The 24,252-nt window shown below is 46.8% G+C and overlaps 1 protein-coding gene across 11 annotated transcripts in view; it reads right to left on the reverse strand.

The window, feature by feature from the left end:
* The window catches only part of MTSS1 (MTSS I-BAR domain containing 1), a 156,228-nt gene that overhangs the window by 9,045 nt on the left and 122,931 nt on the right, over positions 1 to 24,252 (reverse strand). For 3 of the 11 annotated variants that reach the window (XM_065903515.1, XM_065903511.1, XM_065903507.1), the window contains exons 5-11: positions 22,803 to 22,894; positions 21,302 to 21,376; positions 17,302 to 17,313; positions 6,369 to 6,526; positions 5,098 to 5,205; positions 3,649 to 3,746; positions 1,183 to 1,402 (exon numbers count right to left, since the gene is read on the reverse strand). In XM_065903515.1, coding sequence (XP_065759587.1) covers positions 1,183 to 1,402; positions 3,649 to 3,746; positions 5,098 to 5,205; positions 6,369 to 6,526; positions 17,302 to 17,313; positions 21,302 to 21,376; positions 22,803 to 22,894 — 763 coding nt within the window. The remainder of the gene's footprint in view (positions 1 to 1,182; positions 1,403 to 3,648; positions 3,747 to 5,097; positions 5,206 to 6,368; positions 6,527 to 17,301; positions 17,314 to 21,301; positions 21,377 to 22,802; positions 22,895 to 24,252) is intronic. The other 8 variants (XM_065903518.1, XM_065903513.1, XM_065903510.1 and 5 more) reach the window with 3 other exon arrangements.

A 24,252-nucleotide genomic window follows, 5' to 3' on the forward strand; every position in this document is an offset into this window, starting at 1 on the left:
GAGTGGCTGCTGGCAGGACTACACAGATAACAGGCAGGCGCTCCTAGGATGGTACCTGGCACACAGGAGGTACTTGTTGACTGTCAGGCAAATTGGATACCTGGATGAACAAGACAAGCACGAGACCTTCTGAATCCAAAGGACCTTGGGCCAAAGGCTGTGGTTGGTCTCAAAATGTATTATATAGGGTTGACCAAAAAAGTTTCTGTAACGTCTTACTTTGGAAAAACCCTAATGATCTTTTCGGCAAACCTAATATGCAATGGGCTCGCAGTCACCACGTTCCCCAGCAGATGGCGCTGAGGGGACATCCTGGATGTTGTGCTTACCAGTCTAGAGGCCAACCCACTGACACAAAAAAGGGACCCAGCAGAGCAGGTGAAGGGTGTTCGATGCCCAGCTCCTGCCTTCTGCTCTTCTGCACCCACTGGGCTGGGCGTTTAGTGCCATCTAACCCAACTGTATTCAGAGACAACACCTTCCCTTCTCCCAGGAGGAAGGTGCCAACAGAATTACCTGCATGGCCACTGAAGATACTTTCTTATTCTCATCCTCATCACAAATTGATACAAGGAAGCTGAAAGTGCCAAGGAAGGGCTCCGAGGCATTGTTCAACAGCAGAATCTCTGTCCCCTTGTGCAAATGGGATAATGACTACATCATGCCAAGCTAGGCACAGGGGCGCCAGAGAGTGGCCAAGACTCTGAGTCTGTCTACATAAGTGTGAAAACTCTCCAACGGCGTGACAACCATCACCCGCATGGTGATCATAAGCTTTGAGTGAGTGAAAGTCGCTCAGTCATGTCTGACTCTGTGAGACCCCATGGACTGTAGCCCGTCAGGCTCCTCTGTCCATGGGATTCTCCAGGCAAGAATACTGGAGTAGATAGCCATTTTCCTTCTCCAGGGGATTTTCCCCACCCAGGGATCGAATCTAGGTCTCCTGCATTGCAGGCAGATTCTTTACAGTCTGAGTTACCAGGGAAGCCTGGTCACAAACTTTAACCCCCACTTACCTTATCTCTCCCTTTAGGGGATCAGCTCATCTAAAGATGAGAAATTAAACCAGAGGTTCCCCGTGTCAGACGACCAGGGTCTGTCCAAGCTCTCTGGTTCCAGCCATCAAGGCTGATCCAGGGCCTCAGGTGTGGCGGCCGCTCCTGGGGCCAAGGGCACCCTTACCTGGTTGGGGGCCTCAGGCGGCATGGGGGACGGCGACTTGGACTGGAAGGCGTCCTGGGAGATGAAGCCTGAGTCGTGGGAGGACACGCTGGACAGCCGCACGGGCGCCTGCTGGGCCAGGCTGGAGCCGCGGTAGCGGTAGTGGGAGCTGGGCGAGTGCGAGTGGGAGCCGTGGGAGCCGCTGGACCGCGAGTCGCTGCTGTTGACGCTGTTCAGGCTGCTGCGAGGGCAGCGGGACATGACAAGGGGTGACAGGGGAGAACGCATCATGCAACCAGCCCCCGCCCCGAGAAGCAGCGCAGCGCGGAGGCATGTTTTCAAAACACCCAATCATTAAGCGGGTAAACAAAAGTTCTTTTCACTGTGAGCAGGGGCGGGGGGGGGGGACCAACTGTGGAGGTGTGGTTCTCCGACGGCGCATGAGGCATCTCTAGGATGGAAGGCTGTGATTTTAAAGAGTCAAGTGCTGCCCAGCTCTGCTGTGTCACCGACCAGCAAAGCCAGGGGACTCAATGTCTGAGGCATGAAAAAGGTTCATATCCTCTACTCACAAAAACCACATGAAGGCTTCAGCGTGACCTAGTTGGAGCACCCAAGTGCTCAGGTGAACCATCTGGATCAACCTGGCCAACCATCACTTGGAACCAAGAGATTTCTCAAGGTGACTGCATCCTAAGTGTGCTTCATTCAAGATGCCCGTATGTGAGGCAACTCTGTGTTCATGTATTTACATTTTATTAATATTAACAAAGTTGGTGGTTTAATGAATGGCTTGACCCTGAACACAGGTACTTCTCTGTTCAACTATCTGTGAGCCCAGCAAACAGAACACCTGGCAAGAGGCAGGCAGCTTTCAGGGACTAAAGGTCATCAATTGAAGCTGTTTGCTTCCAGGATGGAACAGTAAACAGGATGTCGGAAAATGACACTTGCCCTCTGGACTTCTGCCTGTTCCATTTCCAGTCGTAAGCGGTATGTCCTACACTCTGTCTAATCACTCAAATTATGAAACCCAGAAAACGGAACAAAGTCTCCTGGCCCAAACAGGCAGAGCTGACAGATAAAGGGCAGCTGTGGCAGCGTCAGAAGGCGTGAAATAAACAACCCAGACTGGGTTAGAAGACTTGTGGTTTCTGCTCCTAACTCCGCAAGCGATTCCTGTCAAATTTCACAAACTCGGCCAGCTAATAAGATAGTCAAGGGCTGACTACCTTGTTCTGGTGTTCTATACTGGAATGACTTGGTGCTAACGTTCCAACAGATATAGCGAAGTGTGCTGGAGGAGATCAAGGATAATTATCATGAGTTTTGCTTCCCCGCCCCACCCATCAGCCAGAACAGGGCATGCGGAGACTGACAATGGCAATTTCACTACAGCAAGCTCAGGGCTGGCGGTATCCATGTGACAGGATTTTCTGTTGACACTACAACTATAGAAAGAGACTCACGCAGCTTTGTTTCATACTAACAAGATAAAGTTTTCTTTGCTACCAAACGAAGAAAAAATCCTCAATAGGAAGAAACCTCAGGAGATGTGTCACACACACACACAGCGCAGAAAAGATGACAAGAAACCACACACCACCCTCGGGCTGCAGAATGTCAGGCTGTAGCATCTCAAGTCTGAACTTCCTGCTGCCTGTACACTGCACGAGCTCAAACATGAAATCAAAGACACACAGACACACATGTGTAGACAGAGATTCCCACGCTCCATCCTGTTCTTTACTCTCAACGCCAAGTCACAGGAAGAGAAAATACATTCAGCTTGGAAAAGTCAAAGAAAAAGATCAGCAGGGAGAGTGTACCAAGAAGGACATGATGCATGAGGGTGTTTCTTCCCTCACGGGAAGAGAATAACCAACTTGGCCGTCAGCAAGTAAAGAGCGGTCTTGAACAGCACGCTGCCACGGAACGGTGTTGCCGACGGATGGCAGGACTATTCCGATGGACCCTGAGTCACCAGGTTGACAATAACAATGATGGCGGTGGTGGGAGAGGTGAACAGATCAAGGATTCTATTCACTTTGTGAAGCCCTGAGACAAAGACTGGGGGGCAAATGAGAGCGGGAGCCACTGTCCCTGCCTTCATCTGTTCTGGCCACAGCGAGTTGCATCTGCACGAGAAGCGATCCCTGTCCACCCTTTGGGAGCCCATGTGGTTCCGACTCTGCTAAACAGGAAAATCCAGTGAGAATTCATAAAATGGGGAGATTTGTACCATGTACCCTGAGAGAGAAAGCTGTGTCCACCAATTTAAGGTCTGATGGGATTTTTCCTTCTAACCCAAAATTAATTCCAAAACTAAAGAGTGAGACCAGAATCGTGATGGGACCCTTTCACCCGATCGCCATTTCCTGTTTAAGATGCACTATTTCAGAGCCCAAGACTGGCTCCAACACTCATGATTAGTGTAAAGTGAAATGCCACATCCCTGAGGCAACAGCCCAGCCTGGCTTCACCTACCTGCAGACGCTTGACTTGCGGGACATGGTGGTGCTCGGAGAAGAGGGTGGGGTCTGGTATGACCAACTGTAATCAGAACCTTTCAAGTCCAAAATCACCTAAGGGGACAGAGCAGGAGGGTCAGCAAAGTGCTGAGAAGGGAAACGTTATCCGTCAAATGTTAACAACCATCATAACGTCGAAATTCCACCCTCATGGAGGAGTGGGGAGCAAAGAAAAATATGTTGTGAAGTTTTCTTTTCAATGGAAGAATCATAGTACCAATCCATCAGTGTCATAATCCTTTTTCTGAGACAAGCAAAGATATAATTAATGGGGAAGGGAGAGGAAAACCACAACATACCTGTCAAAAAAGAAAAAGATTTACGGTTACAGTTCACAAGAGACATTTACACCAAGGTTAGAATCTATAGGGATTTTGTTTACAGCACAACACAGATGATAATGCTTTTAGGATTGATCTTACACAACGGACATGAGTTTGAGCAAACTCCAGGAGTTAGTGATGGACAGGGAGGCCTGGCGTGCTGTAGTCCCTGGGGTCGCAAAGAGTCAGACACAACTGAACGACTGAACTGACCTTACATCTTAGCCACTTGATAGTTACTCATGTCCCCATCTGACTAATAAAACCTGACAGAATCAAGAACAAACCAGTTCTTTCATAATGACTCCTACATCTGTCTCCCTTACTTGACAAAGAGCTAGTTGAATGTAAGCTCTAGTTTCTATTCACATAGTAGGTGCTCAATAAATATCTGCTTACTGAGTGAATGAATGCCTGCAGGCTATAGTCTAATGAAAGCAGTTTTGCTAGATGGAAAATATAAGCTCCCAAATTTGTCTGCTGAGCTGGCTCCCAAGGCAACAATAAGAATTTCATATGAAAGGCAAAAGCAAAAGCATGTGATTTTTCAGCTGTTGCCCTACTGAACATAGTATTAATGTCACATGAACCAAATGAATCAACATAAAGTCACCTTTTTCATAAGTGAGATCCCATTCACTCCTTACTTAGAATGGGAGAAATCCAGAGAGAATGATTTACAGCAATAACCAAGAGATCCCACTGTCATGTTCCTAGGGGAGTTTACCTCTAGAGGGTCAGCAAACACATGATTAAGAGCATGGGCTGAGGAAACTGAGAGCTTGGTTTAAATCCCAGTTCTACCAGTAACTGCCTGGTTAAGTGACTTTTATCTTTCACTGCTTCAGGGTCCTCTGTACAATGGGGATAATGGTGGAGATTCACAGAGGAAGTCTATGTAAGAGCTCAGAGCAGGGCCTGGCACACAGTAGGTGCTCTATGATGACCTGTGAGGATGACAGCCACATATCACAATGTAAAACACGGTACCATTTCAGATGAGGTATTGCTGCAAGGAACCCTCAGGACCTTGAACCTTCATCTCTTGGGTCTGTTTTGAGCACCTATCCCAAGACGCCTACCTGTTCACTTGAGGAGGGCAGTTTGTGAGGGTCCATGGTCAGGCTTTTCAGATCTTCCGATATGGTCTGCAGGTGAGTGATTTCCCCCAGCATTGAGATTTCTTCTTCCTGAAAGTAATTTACAACCTGTTACTGTGCATGATTTACTTTATCATCTGGATCCAGCTGTTTTTCTTAGGGACACTATCTATACTTTCAGCTTTTCAGAAGAGGAGCACAGGGAGTGATACATCTGTGCTCAAGCCATTTACCAGACCTTTCTTTGGGGAAATGGAGAACAAGAAATCAGCCATAACCACGGAGAGACCTGTGAGCTCCACAGCAAACACACGGGCCTTCCTAGAAGTGCCTGGGAGCCGACACCCCTGCTGGGGGCAGGGGGGGTGGTCTGCCTGTGGGTGGGATCCTGCGGCACAGCCCCCTCCGCAAGCCAAGCCTCGCCCGCCCCCTCCCCCTGGAAGTCAATTGGCTTCAGCAGATAACACCATTTGGGGATATTCTGGTCCAGATTTGACAGACCGAAGTGACAGCACATGTGTGTTCATTGGAGGTTAACGGCCCCCATCTTTGTTTTTTTCCATCAACTTAATCAATGACAAGTGAGGCAAACTATGGACTGTGGAAGAATGACATCACCAAGGAGCTAAGCTGTGGTTGTGGGCCCAGGTAAGAACGATTCACGGGAACAACTCCGATCTGGGCATTTTGCCAGGGCTGAGGGACGGCAGCTGGTGCATTTTTATCAGCCTCAAGAAAAGCTCCAGCAGAACTTTTCAAGGCACACAACTGACTGACTTCAAAAATAAATCTGCATGATTCACTGAGGCTTTTCCTCTATTAACCTCACAGTCACTCCTTGGCACTCATCTTGGTCACCGGGTCTCGAAATCAGCTGGAGGACTTGTTTAAAAAGCCCAGATGACTGGGTGGGGTTCCCAGTCCCAGAGCTGTGGGTGGATTCAGTAGGTCTGGGTTGGGTATGAGAATGCCCATTTCTAACCAGGTCCCAGGTGACACTGCTGGTCTGGGGACCAACTTTGGGAACAACTCTGTGGGGCATCTTGGGGAGAAAAAGTAAGCGGAACCACCAGTTTCAGAATATAGAGAGGGCCGTGCGGCCATCAGCAGCTTGCAGACAACTACTGGCTCATAAATGTGACTCCACCATCATGATTCCTGACACAGGGCCGCTTCTCAGCGCCTCCAGATAAACAAGGAGGGTCTCCTCGGAACTGGCAGTTTAAGCCTTCTGGAACTTTCCACTGACTCACAATCACGGGCCGCAGCATAGAAATGAAGGTGCAGAACCGGCCGCGTTCTTCGATCAAAGCCTTCCGGACAGCCTGCTTCTCTGTTTCTTCCAACAGGAGATACTTGTCATTGACGTCTTGGAGCGCGCTGTCCAGCTGGGGCTGGATGTCGCCTCGCCCTGCAAACAAGACAAAGCCCGGAGCTTGGCTTGCTGAAACAGCAGCTCCTGGAAGCAGTGTCCTCCTCCCTCGGGTCCCTGCTGGAGTGGAAATCACAATTCCCCGGGACTTCTAAAAACTCATTTATTTATACCCAGAAAGGATCTGAAGAAGTTGTTTTTCTAGGATCAGCCATTTCCAATTTCCAGTGCCCAAAGGGGATGCTTGTCCTGGCTTATTTATGACAAGTAAAATGTCCTGGGGTAACGTCTCCTGACTTGCATTCTGAAGAGGCCAAGATATGAAGAACAAGGTGAAGGCCTGTGGATGTTTCCAAAAATGGGCACGAGCTGGCTTTGTTGCGTCATGCTCAATGAAAGAGCCTCTGTCTGAAAAAGAAGTCTGTCCCGGGATACAAAGGGGGTGAGCATCAGCTCTCCTGGCTCTGGGGAGCCCCCTGGGACCCTTGGCAGCTAGTTTAACTCCCTGATGGAGAGTCGTGAAGGCCCTTCCCTGCAGGACAAGCCCAGCAACAAAAAGACCCACAGTCAGAGCTCTGCTGGTGGAGGCCTGAAGGGGGCCTGGGCACTGAGGCTGGCCCATGCCTGGGAATCACCTGGCCCCATCCATAGACCCCAGATACGCAGAGGCACCCATTTTGAGACTTTTCAACAACTCAAGAACTTGGTGAGGCAACTGTCTTTGTAAATAAAGTTTTGTTTGCACACAGCCACGCCCATTCATTTACAGGCTGTCTATACCCGCTCTCATCACAACTGCTGAGTAAAGTTGTTGTGACACACACCGTTTGGCTCCTGGACTGAGAATATTTACAGAAGAAGTCTGCATAAACATGGATAAACCTGGGCAAGTAGACACTGTGTCAGAGGGCATGGCTATTGTCAATCTGATCTGAGGACAAGAAGCTGACCATCAGGAGACCAGCTCGTGAGCTTCCACACTGGGCTCCCAGGCTCACCTACCACCTGAACCAGAAAAAGAAACCGCTAAACTCCTTCTGGACAGAGGCATGGACTTTCCCAGCCGAGTCTGCAGTGAAATGCTCTCTGTATATACAAGTACTCGATAGGTATTTAACAGGTGTATACAACAGTACTCAACAGATGTTTAATAGGTGTATACAACAGGTACTCAATAGGTGTTTAATAGGTGTATACAATGGGTATTCAACAGGTGTTTAATAAATGCATACAACAGATACTCAATAGGTGTTTTAAACAGAATGTTACCATGGAGGGAGCACTAGGGTTTCTCTAAGCCAACCTGCTCCCAGTTCAGAGGAGGGGAGAAGGGGAGGACTGTCCAGGGCCGTGCAGGGGCGGGCAGGCAGACAGAGCGCACCCGCCTGACCCTCTGACACTGGACTCCTCCTGCTACTCCTCCACCAACTGCCTCAAGTCGAGGGACTGGATTCCACCCACCACCTAGAAAAGGACCTGACCAGTCACCACATACCCTCCTCTTTAACAATGCCCCAGAGAACACTTAGATGCAATGTGTTATTTGGTTTGAAAAAGTACAGTGTTAGGGAAAACTGCCTTGAATGTAGGAATATATTCTGTTATTTTCTCACAAGCAGATGAGAAAGCTTCCTCTGGAGCCAGAAAGGCAGTCAGGCGTCAAGAACATCCAACTAGCAAAAGTCACTGGATTTTTGGCAGGGGTTAAGTTCTAAGTTAGCACAAAATGGGAAAATCGGGGACAAAGGTTGTCCCTGAAAATGCCTTAGATGGCATTCCAGTACAGTCAGTGGTCCGTACATGGAGTCCTCACGGTCAGGTGAGAACACACGTGCGCTGGGTGCAGCTAAACACAGTGTTTAATTCCATGCAGAGGGATTTTATCCAACAATTATGTGAGAATCTGCTCTGAGAACTTTTTAGGTGTATCAGCTACCATCCCTCCCTGACCCCGATAATTCTACCTGTTCTTCCAGTTTCTCTGCCCGGGAGCCAGTTTCACATATTACCCAGTTGCACAGTCATAGGTTTCATGAGTTTTTGTGGACAAGAAACTTGTCAGAGCACCCTTTCATTCTCCAGGGGGACTTGCAGGGAGGCGAGAGTGTGGGTACCCCAGTCCCATGAAATTGAGAATTTTCTCTATTCTTTTTTCTTTTTTTTTTTTACTGGGCTGAACAGCAGGCAGGATCTTAGTCTCCCAACCAGGGATCGAGCCCATGCCCCCTGCAGTGGAAGCACAGACTGCTAGCTACTGTACTGCCAGGGAAGTCCCAGTGGTTACGACTCTGCACTTTCACTGCCAAGGGCCCAGCTTCAATTCCTGGTCAGGAAACTAAGATCTCAAAAGCAAGGCACAGCCAAAACCTTTTTAAAAATAAGTAAACAAAATGCTGGCTTGTGCAGCTGAATCCACACACACTGACTGTGTATATGAGACAAGCCCTTTGGTGATGAAACTCCCTGTTTCTCTACCACCTGTCAAACAGCCTGGCCAAGCCTGCAGTGAGGCCACGTGGTTGTGGCTGGTCCCAAGGCCTTCTTGTGAGCCTCTCAACCTCTCCCAGGATGCTCGAACTGAGGACCCATGGAGGACCACAGACCAAGTCAGCATGTTCTTAATTCCAGAGGCGGAAAGTTTAATTATGGTAGCAATTTCTTTCAATACTAGCCTATAATTATAAGAAATTGAGGAAATGGGTATCTTTACTTCCTTTCACAAGTTGTAAGGCGCACATCTATCTGTGATTAATGACACTGATTTCTAAAAATACACTGACATAGGAAAGCAAAGTGACTAGAACCAAGTGTTACCTAATCTGGTAAATATAAATTCAAATCATTCTATGATTAGTCAAGTTATTTTAAATATGTTTTATGTTATAATTAAAGGACTTTCAAATTATAGTAGTCTAAAATAAGTATCATCTGTAAAGATTGCTATAATTATAGCCATAGTGAATACATTTCCATGTGGGATATATCATAACCTAGAAACACAATGTTTATTTCTTAAATTCTGTAACCACAACATATATTTATAAAAAAAAAAAAAAAAAAAACACCGTGGAAGAAATTATTCCATGTCTCAGTTGGAGATACTGGTTCTTACAGTCATCTTTTTAGGTCCACAAATTTGAGTTGTGTTAGCACTGATTTAACACACAAAAGCCCATTCATTTCCCTCCCATCAGCAATGTTAGGAGAGCCACTGCTGATGACTGCAACAGCTCCGATGTGGACCTGACTCTGTCTCCTATTTCATCTCTGCTCTGCTGCCCTCACTGCACCACCTCGATCTCTCACCTGGACGGCTCCATCAGTCCCTAAGAGGTCATTCTGACCGCATTTGGACGAACGTGCCTGGAACAGCCCTGAACTACTTTCAAAATGCAAATCTTATCACTTTTCAGTAGCTCCCACTGCTTTCAAGAAAGTTCAGTGGGGACGCCCCTGGCGGTCCAGTCGTTAAGACTCCACACTCCTAATGCAGGGGGCATGGGTTTGATCCCTGGATGAGGAACTAAGACCTTGGATGCCACCGCACTGTGCAGCCAAAACAATAATGTCCTGAACATGGCCTGTCCTGCAAGACACGCTTGGGTCAGCTTCTGAGACCACTCTCCATCCCCCCCACTTCCCAGGCACTGCTCCAGCGTCTGGCTCCACCCACCTAAACATCCCCTCTCCCTCCACCCCAGCTGTCGGGCATCTGTTCATTCTTAGGTCACAGTTCTTCACAAAAGCCTTCCCTGAACCCTCTGTGGCTAAATTCTCGTACTTAATTCTCAGAGATTCCTTCTACACAGCCTTCACGACCCTCCTCCCAGTTCTCATTTCATCTTTATATCTCCAGTTCTTCCATGGACGGCAGTCGGCCCTGGTGATCAGGAAGCCCCACGAGGACAGAAACCACGAATATTTTTGCCCAGCACTGTACCTTCTACCTCAGCACACCTGCCTGGAAGTCAGGTACTCAAGTATTTGCAAATGAATGAGGCCTTGATAGGAGCTTCCCAGGTGGCTCAGCGGTAGAGAATCCCCCTGTCAGTGTGGGTGCCACAGGAGATTCTGGTTTGATCCCTGACTTGGGAAGACACCCTTGGAGGAGGAACTGGCAACCCACGCCAGTATTCTTGCGTGGGAAATCACATGGACAGAGGAGGCTGGTGGGGTACAGTCCATGTGGGGGTCACAAAGAGTTGGACGTGACTGAGCGCGCATGCATGAGGCAGTATATAATAGCACGAGCTGAGTTTGCTTACTGAGTTTGTTCAACCATTGTGCCCTTACATGGCCTAACACTGGAAAATGAACAAATTCCAGGGCCGCCCATCAGCCAAAAGAAGAGCGGGCTTAAACAGGCTTTCCAGACAAAATTCCTGAGCAAAGCAAAGCTTGTGGCCTTTTCTGTAAAAAAATCATCTCAGTCTTGAGAATTTTTTTCCCCTGCGAGTTTCCAGGTCTTGGCTGGATTCATGCTGGAGAATTCTGGTGAATACAGCCAGCAGCCCCTTTACTTTCCCCAACAGGGGAAATCATATGATTATTCTCTTTACAAAAAAGTGCTCCTGGGGCAAAAGCACTGTTAATAGGCACCATGTCATGGACCAAAGCAGAACCCTCAAAGGAGAAAAAAAAGAATTGATAAGTAGGTAGGGAGAATTCACAAAGCTTTCTGGAATTAAACTAAGATTCCATATTTTCCCAACATTTACATTTTCCTTAATCTTTACAAAAACGTTCAAGGCAGGAATTACCACCTCCACTTGACAGAGGGGTAAACTGAGATTAGGGTGGCGTGCAAGAGCCCCTGAGCTAGGAATGGATGCAGATAGATGCCAACTCTCCGTCTTTCCCGTTCAAAAGCCTGCATTCTCCATAGCTTCATGCTCATAGCACAAAAACATAAGCCCTGCGATCAGAATCCCATAAAATGACTTCCATATGTCCCTGACACACTCATGCAAATACTGTGTTTCATCTGAAGATGCCTGCTTTTTCACGTTTATATTTTAAAAATTAAGATTTATCTTACAGTCAGTAGGAGTCATAGTTTACACAGCATTTAAAATATTTTTTTCATCATTGAGAAAATAATAATGCATCTTACCATTGATGGCATCTGCAGTCAATGCAATAAGGGATATAAATACTGAAATACAGGATATAATTTCAGAGACAGACATGCAAGGTGATGCTGGAGATTAGAATTTGGAATGAAAAACGCCCCCTTTCCACCAAAAGGTAGCTGTCCTTATTATTCCTACATACGTCATCTTCTACCCTTAATATCCTGCAGCAGTTTTTGATTGATTTTTCCAAAGCAAAACCAACCAGAGATCAAAAGAAGGAGAGATGTCATCAGACAAGACTGGAAGCTTTTGGGCTTGAACACTTTCGAACAAACTCAATTTCCGCTATTCTTTCAACAGGCTGTGCCTCAGTTTCCACTCATCTGTTAAACATAAAAAAACAGCACTGAGTTCACATGGTCGTGAAAGCAGATGGATTCATTCACATAATGCACTCACCAGCAGACCCAGCACATGGTGAGCCTCAGGAAGTGTTAGGCGCCACTGGCAGTAGTGACACAGCATCTTTAAAGCCCTCCTCCTAAACCCTGGGCATCTCAGCAGGAGACAGCCTACCTCCATGACGATTAAATACAATAAAAACTCTGGCACAGTGAGCTCCAATGAATACACTGACATGCCTGTCAGGGGCAAGGAGACTGCATCCACCTTGGCCCCACCTTGCATCCTATGGAGCTCCTCACCTGGGGGTTCATTTCTTTCCCTTATAGTAAACCAGCAGACCTAAAAAGCAGTGCTTTTTAGGGTCATTCTAACAAACTGTCAAACCTGAGGGGGTTCATGGGAAACCCTAAATTTGAGGTTGGCTGGGCACACAGGTGGGTAGCTTGTGGACCCCACTTGTGGCTGGTGACTGAAGTGGAGAAAATCTTGTTCTTAGCCCATGGGGTCTAAGCCCACCCCGGGTAGTTAGTATCTGAACTGATGTGACTTGGCGGACACCTGGTTGGTGTCAGAGAACTGATGTCAGAACACAGAGGCCTTTGCGATCCTGGGGATGGCCTGAGTACAGAGGCACTAGAGCCGCCAAGGGGATCTAGCCCAGAGGAGGCCCTTGACACCTACGTCCTGAACGTGCAAAGACACACTCGGCTCACAGGGTTCCTCTGTGGCAATCATGGAGAATTTATGAATGAAAGAGAGGCACCAGAAGTGAAACAATTAACCCTGTGAAAACTGTGACAGGCTCGCAACTTGAGAAAGGCAGGACTATACCCGCATTTGCCCATCTAGCCCTGCACCACACCACCCGCTCAGCGTTCACGGGGTTAATCAACACCATGGCGTGTGGGGGACGGGTATTTCAAGCATGTCGTCCTTTTTACCTTCTGGCAAAACTAACACCAAGAAAAGCACGGGGCTCCTGTTGTGTCCTCCCCCTGCCCCCTTAAAAGCATCTTCCCAGCTTCTAAATGCAGCCACAGGGAAGCCAGGTGATCTACACCTTGCCAAAATCTCCTCATGCACAGGGACATTTCTCTGCATCTCTTTTGACTCCTGCAATCAGCCATTTGCAGCCAGAGTCACAAGCAAAGCACCTGATGAGCTGTAGCAGGCCAAGGCTTTCCCGGAGACCAGCTCTGCAAAGGAAAGGAGCTCACAGCTCTGGGCCTCGGGTGGATCTGCAGAGTCTGTTTATAACCTAGCATTCCCAGGTAGGAAATATGAATCCCCTGGCCTCCGAAGACTCCACACTTTTACCACATATGCAACAGTCCCCTGCGGGAGTTTCTTGGGTTAGATTCCCACATCTCTACCGACCACAGTCAGGGACAGCTCAGCGAACCACACGGGATCTAAAGAGGAAAGTCTGACCACTCTTGCTGTTAAGACGGAAGGCGTCAGGCTGCCCCTTTGGTATGCTTTTCCCCATCAGCCTGCTAGCCCAGGCTGGCACAACTGGCTGCACCCCCTGACCTCTCCCTTCTCCCTGCTCACTCTGCTGACGGCTTTACCTGGCATTTCCTGGGCCAGAACGTATGTCAGGCCGTGGCTCTCCAGTGCTGACTCATTAAAAAGTCCTCCCCTGTCCACTTCACACAGGTCGTCCCATCAAGTGAAACTGTACCCATTCAAATATTTCGCAGGCTTCTATCACACCTTTCCCAAGTGTGGAAGGAAGCAGCGACTCAACAGTCCTCCCTGCTGTGTTATGCGCAGTTGCATCTAAAAGTCCAGTGGGATCGCAAGGCTACAAGTGGTCATACAAGCCCTGGAGGGTCTCAGGGATCACCTGTCTGCATTTTCAGCCACCCCCTTGCCCTCAGAGGGAACTTTTCCAGCTTTGGTTCCAATAGAGAACAATCGTTGGTTTTGGCTCAAGGTACATGTTTCCCAATTGCACTGATGTGGCAATCTACCCCTTCCAGGGATGCTCACTGGAGGGAAGCAGGAAATGGAGAAAACAGCCGAGAACCATGGACCAGCTCTTTGTAGCCCCTCATCTCAGCATTCAGGAAGGATTTTTATTTTGGGGTGTCATCTTTCAGAGAGCTGACATGCATCAGAGGGAGGTGGTTAGAGAAAACATCCAGGGAAGACTTCTGGTGCTGCTGCCTCCTTCCAGGGCTGGGTCTCGCAATTCGGATCGCCAGCAATTCGGGACAGGCCACCTCCAGCTCCATGTTCACTCCAGTCACTCAGGAGGTCCTGGGGGGACAATTTCTGACCACGCCTGGAGGCACACCCAAGGGTCTGTTTGTCTGGGCCACACCACTTTCTGAGCGGTCTGCTTCTTCTCCATCTCCCCTAACTCGACAAAGGGAACAAAGCCTCTGTACTATGCCTGGCAAGGAAGCTAGGTGACCCACTAACAGATAACCTGGACTTCAGATTTGTAGGTGGGAGCTCCCTCCGGGCAAGAGCTCCCAGGGCTACTCCTCCTCAAAAACTGAAGCGGGGGTAGGGTGGCAGTTGGAGGGGGCTGAGATACACTCGGTTTTTACCACTGAGCAGGGAGAACCATCCATGCATTGACTGCAGTTTCTGGGGCATCAGGGGTTTCTGCCAGTTTCGTAAGTGCAGAAGAAACCAGCAGGAAATGCAAACATTCACCCTGATGTGGCCGGGGCCATGGAAACCACTGAGCCAGTGAAAAGGATTCGGCATCACTCCAGCATTCTGCTTTCTCCACGTGGAGGAAAAGAAGGGTGATGGGGGGAAAGTCAGTCTAGAACGGGATGTGATCAGAAATGGGGCTGAGTAATAGAACCATCTGGAGGCAGGTAGCTGAGAATGGGCAGTGGGGGTCACCGTGGCTCGCAGTTCACCCATAAAGCTGACTCAGGGTCACACAATAAACGCCCCCCACCCTGCAGCATGGTCACCCTTCCTTTTGGTTCTGGTGCCCGCGTGTAAATGATGATGGCTCACACCCTTCCCTGAACCTTGAGCAGCCCCTGTCCCATTCTCCACCAGCCGATCCCTTTTCATCTTCCTCATCACCTGCCCACACCAAGCGTAAACGGGTTCCTTGCGCCTTGCCCCAGTGCTGCACCCTCTGCTGATACTCATCACGGCGCTGAGCACACCAGACTGAACTACGGTTGACCCTTGAATAATACGGGTTTGAACACAGGTCCACTTGCACATGGATTTTTTTTCAGTAAATACAGAATCGGCATCCAAACCCATGGGTTCTGCATTTGCAGACTGAACCAACTGTGGCTCGTGTACTGTTTACAATCCTTGGTGGAGTCCGTGGATATGGAATCGAGGATATGAAGGGCTAACTATAGGACTTGAGCATCTCATGGTATGCGGCAGACCCTGGAACAAATCCCCTTGAATCCCGAGGGACAACGATAACTGGCTTGCCTCCACTAGAGTCTCCGTTCCTGGAGGGAGCAACGTACCCCTGTCTCAGTACACTTCATTGAGTTATAAATGTCTTCCCTGTGTGGGCCCTCAGTTATTGCTCATGCAGGATTCAAGGTAAATACTTCTGAAGGATTCAAGGTAAATGCTTCTGACTTGACTGAAAAAAAGTTCCATATATATATATATTCATTCTTTTGTTAAACGAAGACATTTTAACTATCATGTAATGTTGTTAAAATACACATGTCCAGGTTCCAAAATGATTTAAAACTTGTAAAATAAAATTTAAGAGGGCTTTAAGTCAAATAGCTTTCTTACATCTTTACGCCCAAGTTCACTGCTATGAGCGTACGTCACCGTGGCTTAGCTCTGGGAGACAGCCCCTGCGAGAGAGAGAACTGGAGGGGGCTGCAGGGACTCTTCCTAGGATGAGCAGAATCCAAGTCACAGAGTCAAAAGGCTGTGTGGTCCCTTCCCTCATCCCTAATCCCACTGCCCAGCATTTAAAACAAATAGCATGCCCCATTTATTCCATAGACAAACTCACGCCAGGCTTCCAAGCAAAGGTTTTCATAAAACTCTGTGTCCTCAAAAGACCACATATGATATGATTCCCTTTATAAGAAAGGTCCAGAATAGGCAAATCCATACAGACAGAAAGCACATGAATGGTTGTCAGGAGCTGAAGGGGAGGGAGAATGAGGCATGACTGTTTTAAATGGCAGGGGATGTCTTTCTGGGATGATGAAAACATCCTGAAAGTAGACAGTAGTGATGGCTGCACAGCATTGGGAATGCACTCAAGCCAATGAAATGTACACGTTAGAGGGGTTAACATGGTCCATTTTATGTTATATGAATTTTAGCACAAGAAGCAGAAGGGGAACTGTGTCTTACCTTCCTCCCAAAGGTACACGAAGCTGTGTCATAACCACAGCATTGAGGACTGGAAAGGATTATCACTTTTAAAAAGTGGGGGACATTACCCCAAAGTCACCATGATGGGAAGGGGACAGAATTGTGTCCCCCGAGACAGCAGGTCATCCTGGCCCCACCTGCCAGAGGGGACCGTGTGGTTTGGGTTCCTCGTAGATGACATAATTCAACGCAAAAATCTCTTTAGAGCTGTTCAGTACAAAGGCTCAGAGAACACTCAGGCACACTCAGGCAAGAGAAACCACATGGACAGCCCACAGACAGACCTTTCCAAGACAGAAGGACAGCCACGAGACGCCGAAAGCAACCTGAAGTTTCAGTAGCGCCGTCACCCACAGAATGAGGGTCAACATTTAGTCAAGAAGAATCACTGTGATTATTGAATTTGAAGATCTGATACCTTCGAAATGAAACATTCCACAAACTGCTAAATAAGAAATACTGTTGATTTTTTTTTTTAAATAAATGATTGGTTTTAAAAAAACCAAATGGTCCTGAGCAGACTAAGTTAAAGATAGTTGGTAAGCTTAATAAAACCAAATCCGATTTGGGAATTATTTTGAGAAGTTATTAAGTATAGCTCTCCATGTTTTATGATGTAAATACACACATATACACTTAGATATGTATGTATACATATATTTTTTTCCTGTGGAAATGAGGGATTAAGTCACTCTGTATTTCTTTTTTCCATGAGTCTAATACTGAATCATGAGGATGTAAAGACTCTTAGAATGTTAAGCTAACCCGTTAAAGGGTCAAACTTCAAAAAAGGAAAATGATTGGTTGAAACACATGCACACACAATTTTCCTAAAGTTACGGAAGATTAAGTAGGCACCATTGATTGCTCTGAACTGGGAGGAAAACTGGAGCAAGTAGCGTAGGTCTGGACAACCACGGAAAGCCCACAGCAAGGACCACACCGTGACCAGCCACCAGAGATTCAGCAAGAGAGACTTACCGAGAGCGTCCACTGGCAGGGGGCACACGGTGAGAAAGTGCAGGATACACAATTGACACAAAAAGGAAAATAATAAAGTCAAACTGGTATTCGGGCAGCAGTCTTACCTGTGTTAAAACAGTCCATGGTTTGCCACGGAATTTTATATCAGGGCGATTAAACCCACAGCCACTGAGAGCTGCAACCCAGCTTCCCCACCCCGCCTTGCTAAGAGTCTTTACTTCCCATCTAAACAGACATCTTCCTAGTTTGTAATCGTCAGTCCTAGAGAAGGCAACAAGGTTTTTTCCCTTAAAAAGAGAGAGGAAGAATATATTCCTGTAAGAAGTCAATTAAGATGCTTTCACAAGAAAAGCTTTCAGGTGTAATTTACTGTAACTTGGGAAAGTCACTAAGGAAGCCAGCATCCAAAGTTCAAGCTGGGGTGAAAATGAAAAAAAAAAAAAATTTAAAGAACTTAAAACTTTCACATAATAGTGAATAATATGCTGATATGGGACTCTGAGAGTCTGTTTATTAGGTTTATAAAATCAGCTCTGCAGTCTCTGGTGAAAGATGACACATTCAACTATTTCAATGGTCAGGCTCAAGGGTTAACATATTAAAATGTCCCAGCAGTTTCCTCCCTCAATGTCTCTGATAAAAGTAGTTATAGATGGAAATGGAAGGCTTTACCATAATTATTTAAGTAAAATTAATAACAATATGAGAATTAATTAAATGAGAAATAAGGCTGCTGACTGCATGATGAGGTGGCAGAAGTGGGCAAATAGCACAAAATGTTTCTCATTTCTGATCCGCTCTTACTTCCCCCAGTTGGGTTACAGCCAACTCTAGGACTTCAAAAGTCATGAGCTGATGTCAAGCAGCAGGGCCTGATGAGGGTTCAAGAGACGCCACTCAGAGCCTGGACTTCTGGGTCAGTCCCACGCCACTTTTCCACCCTCCTGCTACCTCTGTCCTGTCGCCCTGACCTGTCAGCAAGACTGACCCTGCCCCGCGCATGGACCCCTGGCCCTCGCCTGGAACTTCTTGGAGGGCAGGGACCCTCTCTCCCTCCAGCCCCCAACTCCCACCTAGGTTTATGCCCCATAGGTATTCAAGAAGCCTGCCTTCCACAAAAATAGGTATATTCACCCATGGCTAGAGCAAATGTCAAGTTGTTTTAAAACGATTTTAAGATAAAGTCTAATCAAACCCCAAAAAACATTAAACACTTTTTGACAGTGATATTTAAATACCTTTAGGCTATAAACTACCATTATCTACAGGATAGTAAAAAAGTGTCAAATACAGAATGTGGCAAAAGGTGATTTATCTGCAGAGTGAAATTTAAGGTAAAATTAGTAACAAGCGAAAATCACATCCCATGTGTGTCTATGTCAAAGGGAATGCCAAATCCACAGTTAAATGCATAAAGGCATTTAAATGTTGAAGAGTCAGAAGAATGTTTAGATCAAAGATCACAGTTTTGAAAAAAGGAATGACATGAAGCTGCTCAACAACTGCCTGAAAACACATTTAAAAGGAAGTGATTATCGGGCTGTATAAACCAAATTTAGTTCTATCAGGACAAAAAAAAAATGTATTCAAACCACCCTAACACATGGTGCAAATCTCAGAAGGATCTACCAACACTTTATAAGCCAAGAGTCTAGGAAGCTACCACTTGAAGGAGATGAAAGCGATAGAGAGGCATCTTAGCAAAAAGGGAAACGTCAGCTAATCAGAGCCCCCAAAATAACTGAGGAGCCTCAAATAACCAGATTTCCTCCAGCCCTTAACTTGCAGTGCTTCTAGTCCATTCTCAGGCCATATATCTTCTAGAAGAGCACGTCATAATAAGAATTCACTCAGAAGGATGACTCTGGTACCTCCTAGGAAGCTCCAGTCACCCCAGAAATACACCAATGTGAGTTTTTAAAAGGCACTTACACAATTTAGAAGAAAAAAAATTTTTATAAAGGAAATAAATAAAAATAATTTTCCAGTTGTTCCCTGGATCAACTAGAAAATCATCTGGAAAACTCTAAGCTACTGATCTGATTTGGCTTGTAGACATAAGAACACCGTCATGGCTCTGTTGTCTGGAAAGAACACAGTGCCCAAGACCATCAGCTATAGGACTGGGGTTGACAAGATGGATCAGAAACCCCTGATCACAGCCTCCACTGTCTCAGCCTTCAGGTTCAAGTGCCTGAATAATCAACTAAAAGCTGATTATTCCCAAGTCCCAGGACCAGCAGCATCTTCTCATGTAATACAGTCCGGCACCCTATGTTTCCTGACTTTTTCCATCCGGCGCCTTGATGGGAAGCTTGTTACCCTCTCCAGACAGCCCACGTGGTGCTGGGCAAGTCTAATTGCCAGAAACTTCCTTTTATGTTGCATTGCAGTCCACCTATCAGGCATTCCCTGCAGGTCCAAATGCCGCTAATTGGACAATGCCAGTGACTTTGAGTGACAGAAAAAGACCGTTTCAGTCTCCAGGCAGAATTCAGATAAAAGGATTATCACTGCAGCCAAGAACTTAAGGCCTCTGAAAAGAAAATTCTGGAAGAGAGAAAGTAAAACAGCTACTTTTTCCTTACCTCAACCTTTCCACCAAACTCCCAAATCTTTTTCAAGTCCATAGACTTGGACCCTCTCTGCAAACCCATTCATCTCTCTTATCTCAAAGCTGGCATGGTGTCAATTAGGTAGAGTTCAGCTCCAAATTTTTACCAACCTGTTCTTCCAAGAAACCTCAGATACAATGGAAGAGGGTGGCAGTTTTATTTACATTTACCTCTAGACTCACTAAAATGTTACTGGCCACAAAACCTATTCCACTTGTGGAAAACTAGCTCCCAGGTGCCTAAGTTAGAATGTAAATTGCAGAAGCACCAAGAACAGGAAAACACATCCAAAAGGGACAATTGGAGCCAATACCAATTGAAAAACTGATCATGAGTGAAAATCCTGCTGCCTTTATATTGAGATGGTCTCCTGGTTATTATAAGAACCGGGGCGCGGGGGTGGGGGTGGGGAGAGACGACATTTAGCTTGAAAAGTCTGTCCTATCCTCACTCCTCTTCTCCCATCTCTCCCAATGTTTCTTTTAATTCCAAGTGAGAACCACCTGCTTAGGAAAGGGGAACTTTGGTTTTGGAGATGTCTACCTAAAAAAGTTGTCTCAAACAAACGCTAAAGACTACCCACCCACAGAGCATCCTGATGGAGAGGGGGAACCATTTTATCAGCAAATTCAAAATTGTGTATTGAGAAGAAGAGTCTAGAGGGAATGTTACATTCTCAAGTTCAAGAAAAGAGTCCCTATATCTTGTTAGGTCTTAATAAAATGCTTGCAAAGTGGATGTAGCTAGATTTTTTTCTCTTCAAACTCCCAGTTCAAGCTGGAAGAGCAAAGTGGGATCGTGGATCTGATAATTAACTGGTCTGTAAATGATGATTGGCTAGGGGGAGGGGTCTTACACCAGCAGTCTCTCCTTCCTTACCTGGCTCCCACCCTCAAGAACACTCCTGAAAAATCTCCCTATGCAGGCATGATTCCCAGGCTCCCACTGCAGGCTGTTCTAACATATTCACAAGACTTAATAAAGGGTTTTGGAGATTATAGGCTATGAAGGATGGAGGAGAAAATTACATAATTTCTGCAATAATTACTATAGAACATTTGCATAGAGGCTTTTATGCACTATCCCAAGGCTTCCAAGAAATTCATAGGTCTCATCACAACACACAATAGACATGGAAACTGTCAAATTTTGGAGATCAGGTTGGGGGAGGGAACAAGTCAAGTATCACTTTGCATCTCAAATTAATAGATATTCTGCACTTGGGGACTTTGGTCCTGATAGATTCTATTAGCTCCTATCTGTTCACAGGACCATTATATGTAAGGAAGTCTGATTGAAGACTTTCTACTTCAAAGAAAAATCAAGCACGTGTTCATTTTTCCCAAAGCAACATATATTAATGGCAGAATTTATAGAGTTACCTTTTTTGGCTTTCTTCTGCAGTTTCAGTGTATCTGAGGACTTCTTTTTTATCTCTTGGCGAGCTTTTTTATATTCTAAGAGAGAGAAGAATATTGAACAATCTTACCACTTAGCTCAACAGAAAACATTTTAGTAAAAGTCATTACTTTTATTGCTGAAAGCATAAACTCTGACGTGCAATAAACAGCTTTATTGGAAGACAAAATGGTAAAAAAATCTTCTGATGTCATTTTACAGCAAAGGGGTTATGAACATGAAAATTGACAAAACGCACCGGGGTCTTTTCCTTCAGTATTCATTCATACCAGCTCTGAGAAAAGATGGCATCTGGGAAGACTTCAATAAAAATGTTAAAATTCACAATTTCTCAGCATAAGTATCAGGAAATACTTCCAGTATTATCTACTTTCCCAAGTCCCAAATCTACAGGGCTTCACTCCAAGAAGAATCCACGTGGATAGATGCTAGCCAGATGCTACAATTCAAAAATGAGCATCTCAGACTACAGAAGAAACTAGACCACATGGGAGAGAAGTGGGAAAGGCCTGGCTGCCTTACGTTCACATTAATACTGAGGCTCGACGCTGTGGACCCCAGAGGAGGGGCAGCCCACACGACCCACATCCCCACCAAACACTTTTCTCTTCCCCCACCAGCTCATGCCCACCCCGAACTTTCCCATTTCTGTTGCTGGCATCTCCATCACCCAGGCACGAATATCTGAAATGACAGTTGGCTCTGATACTTCTCTCCTTTGCTACCCTCATAGTCAATTAATCACTAGTTTGACCAGTTCCCACAAAGCCATCCCAATCCTTTCCCTCCCTCCCACCCTGAGCCTATCAGAGCTCTTTTTTATATGCTCTTGGCATCACTGTTAGTCAACCTTTTCCAATTTCATCCCTCAGACCCGTCCACACGCTTTCCCTCCACCATAATCACTGCAGGCTGTACGATGCTGGGAGCAAGGTCTCCTGACGCTCCCATGCCACCAGCACCCCTACCCTTTGGTTCCAGGAAGACTGACAGGGGTGATGACTGTCTGGACCACTCAGTCCCCAGAGCTGGCACATGAGGTTCTGAGACCCACCCGTTGAAGGTATATACAAAGAGAATGGCCAGTTCTGGGCAGGAGACTGAAGGCTCCTTAAAAGTTTGGTTTTAAAAAATCATTAAAACGTTTGGTTTTCAAAATGTGCTGAAACACCTGAAGTGTCAGTCTCTAGCATTTAAGCCTGAGGTTACAATCACTTTGAATCCAGCTGATCACAACTGACGCCACGGGATGATGACGGCATCCCCTGAGTGATGCTGCATGCCCCAAACCCAGCACTGAGCCCTGCGGTGGGATCACTTCCCATCCCTCACCCTCCAACACTGAGACGCCCACAGGAGCAGTGGGGGAGGAGGGGTCCTCCAGGTGACATCAGTGACCCCCGCAGAGGCACAAGCAGCAGCCGGTGACCTGCCATCTGAGACTGACATGTGTTAGCCCCGTACCTTTCGCGTGGTCTTTATCCAGCTGGTTGGCCACTTTCTTCCATTCTTCCATCTGCTCTTGAAGTGGGTTTATCAGACAATCGATTAAAGCACTTGCACAAAAAGACAGAGAAGGAGAAATTACACAGATATAATCTGTTGTTAAGGTTTACACTCGGTTGTCAAAACACACCCGAATCACAATTACCTGAAGCAGGACAAGGTAGCACCGTAAGCCCAAGTTCACCTCCAAACCTCCCAATTTCACAATGATTGTGTCCTCAGGATGCTTTTCAATGACTGTTGAGAAGCTGTACATGTGACCGGTTGGTGTGACCCCTTCTCATCGCCTTTTTTAAAAAATTCCAACACTTATATTCACAATCAAGGTTGCAGACCAAAGGGGTCATGCCCCTTGCTGCACAAGGGAACCAGCTGGAGAACTTTAAAAAAGAAGACACCTGGGCCTCACCTAATACTTGACAGAAACTTGGGGTGGGGCCCCAGAATTACTTTTAAAAAAAAGACCCACATGATTCTGATGTGCATTCAGGATAATGAGTTGTGACTGCAGACTGCGGACAGCCTAGAGAGGATCAGAGGGACGAGTGTCTCCAGGTCTCCTTCTTGTTTTGTGCAGATTTCCAGATAGCGGTTAGACAAGTGGAAAGACAGCACCCCATGGAGAGAAACCTTAAGTCAGGGGACACAGAGTTTTCTGTACAATGGAAGGAAAATCAACCCAAGCCTACATAACAGCGATGTTGTCGAAAATTAGAAAATGCCCATAAATTGTTTGAATGATGTTGGTGAGAACTACGACAAAGGCAGTTCTCAGACTGCTTTTTGATCCTGGGCCTGCTGAAAATCTCCAAGTTCTTGGTACAACCTCCCCGCTTTCTAACCAGGGTCTCCCGGCAGCTCCCACCCTCGCGTGACCTCCTCCAGCCTCACTCCCTCCAGGTCTCCGCTCAGCTCGTCCTTCTGAACAGAGATGCTCCCTGCCCAGGCTGTATCCAGCAACCACCACCCACCCCACCCCACGTGTTTCTCCCCCTATCATTCATTACCGCCTGACAGTCTGGCAGGTGTCTATAGCGTCTGCAGTGTAAGCCCTGTGAATGCAGAATGTGGTCCTAGTCAGGGCTATGCCCCGTACACCTAAGACGGTGCCCAGCACATAGTAGGTGCTCAATACACGGTGGCTGATGGAACTGGCGTCTCTTCATCACTACGATGGGATGAGGGTCACAAGACCGGCCCAGGGGTAAACAAGATGATGGGTGCGGAGGGAGGTGCTGTCACAGGGCGTACTCCCCAGGGGCGAGGAGGGGAGGAGGAAGTTTGATTTTGTGACCAGCTCCAGTGAGTGCTTTCTGCTGTGTGGACACCGTGTACATCTGCACAAGAGCCCTTCAGGGATTCCTACACTCATCTGCCAGGCGCTGAGACCCCAGCCCCATAGTGCAGC

This window comes from Muntiacus reevesi, chromosome 12 (assembly GCF_963930625.1).
Source record: "Muntiacus reevesi chromosome 12, mMunRee1.1, whole genome shotgun sequence".
NCBI classification, from domain to species: Eukaryota; Metazoa; Chordata; class Mammalia; order Artiodactyla; family Cervidae; genus Muntiacus; species Muntiacus reevesi.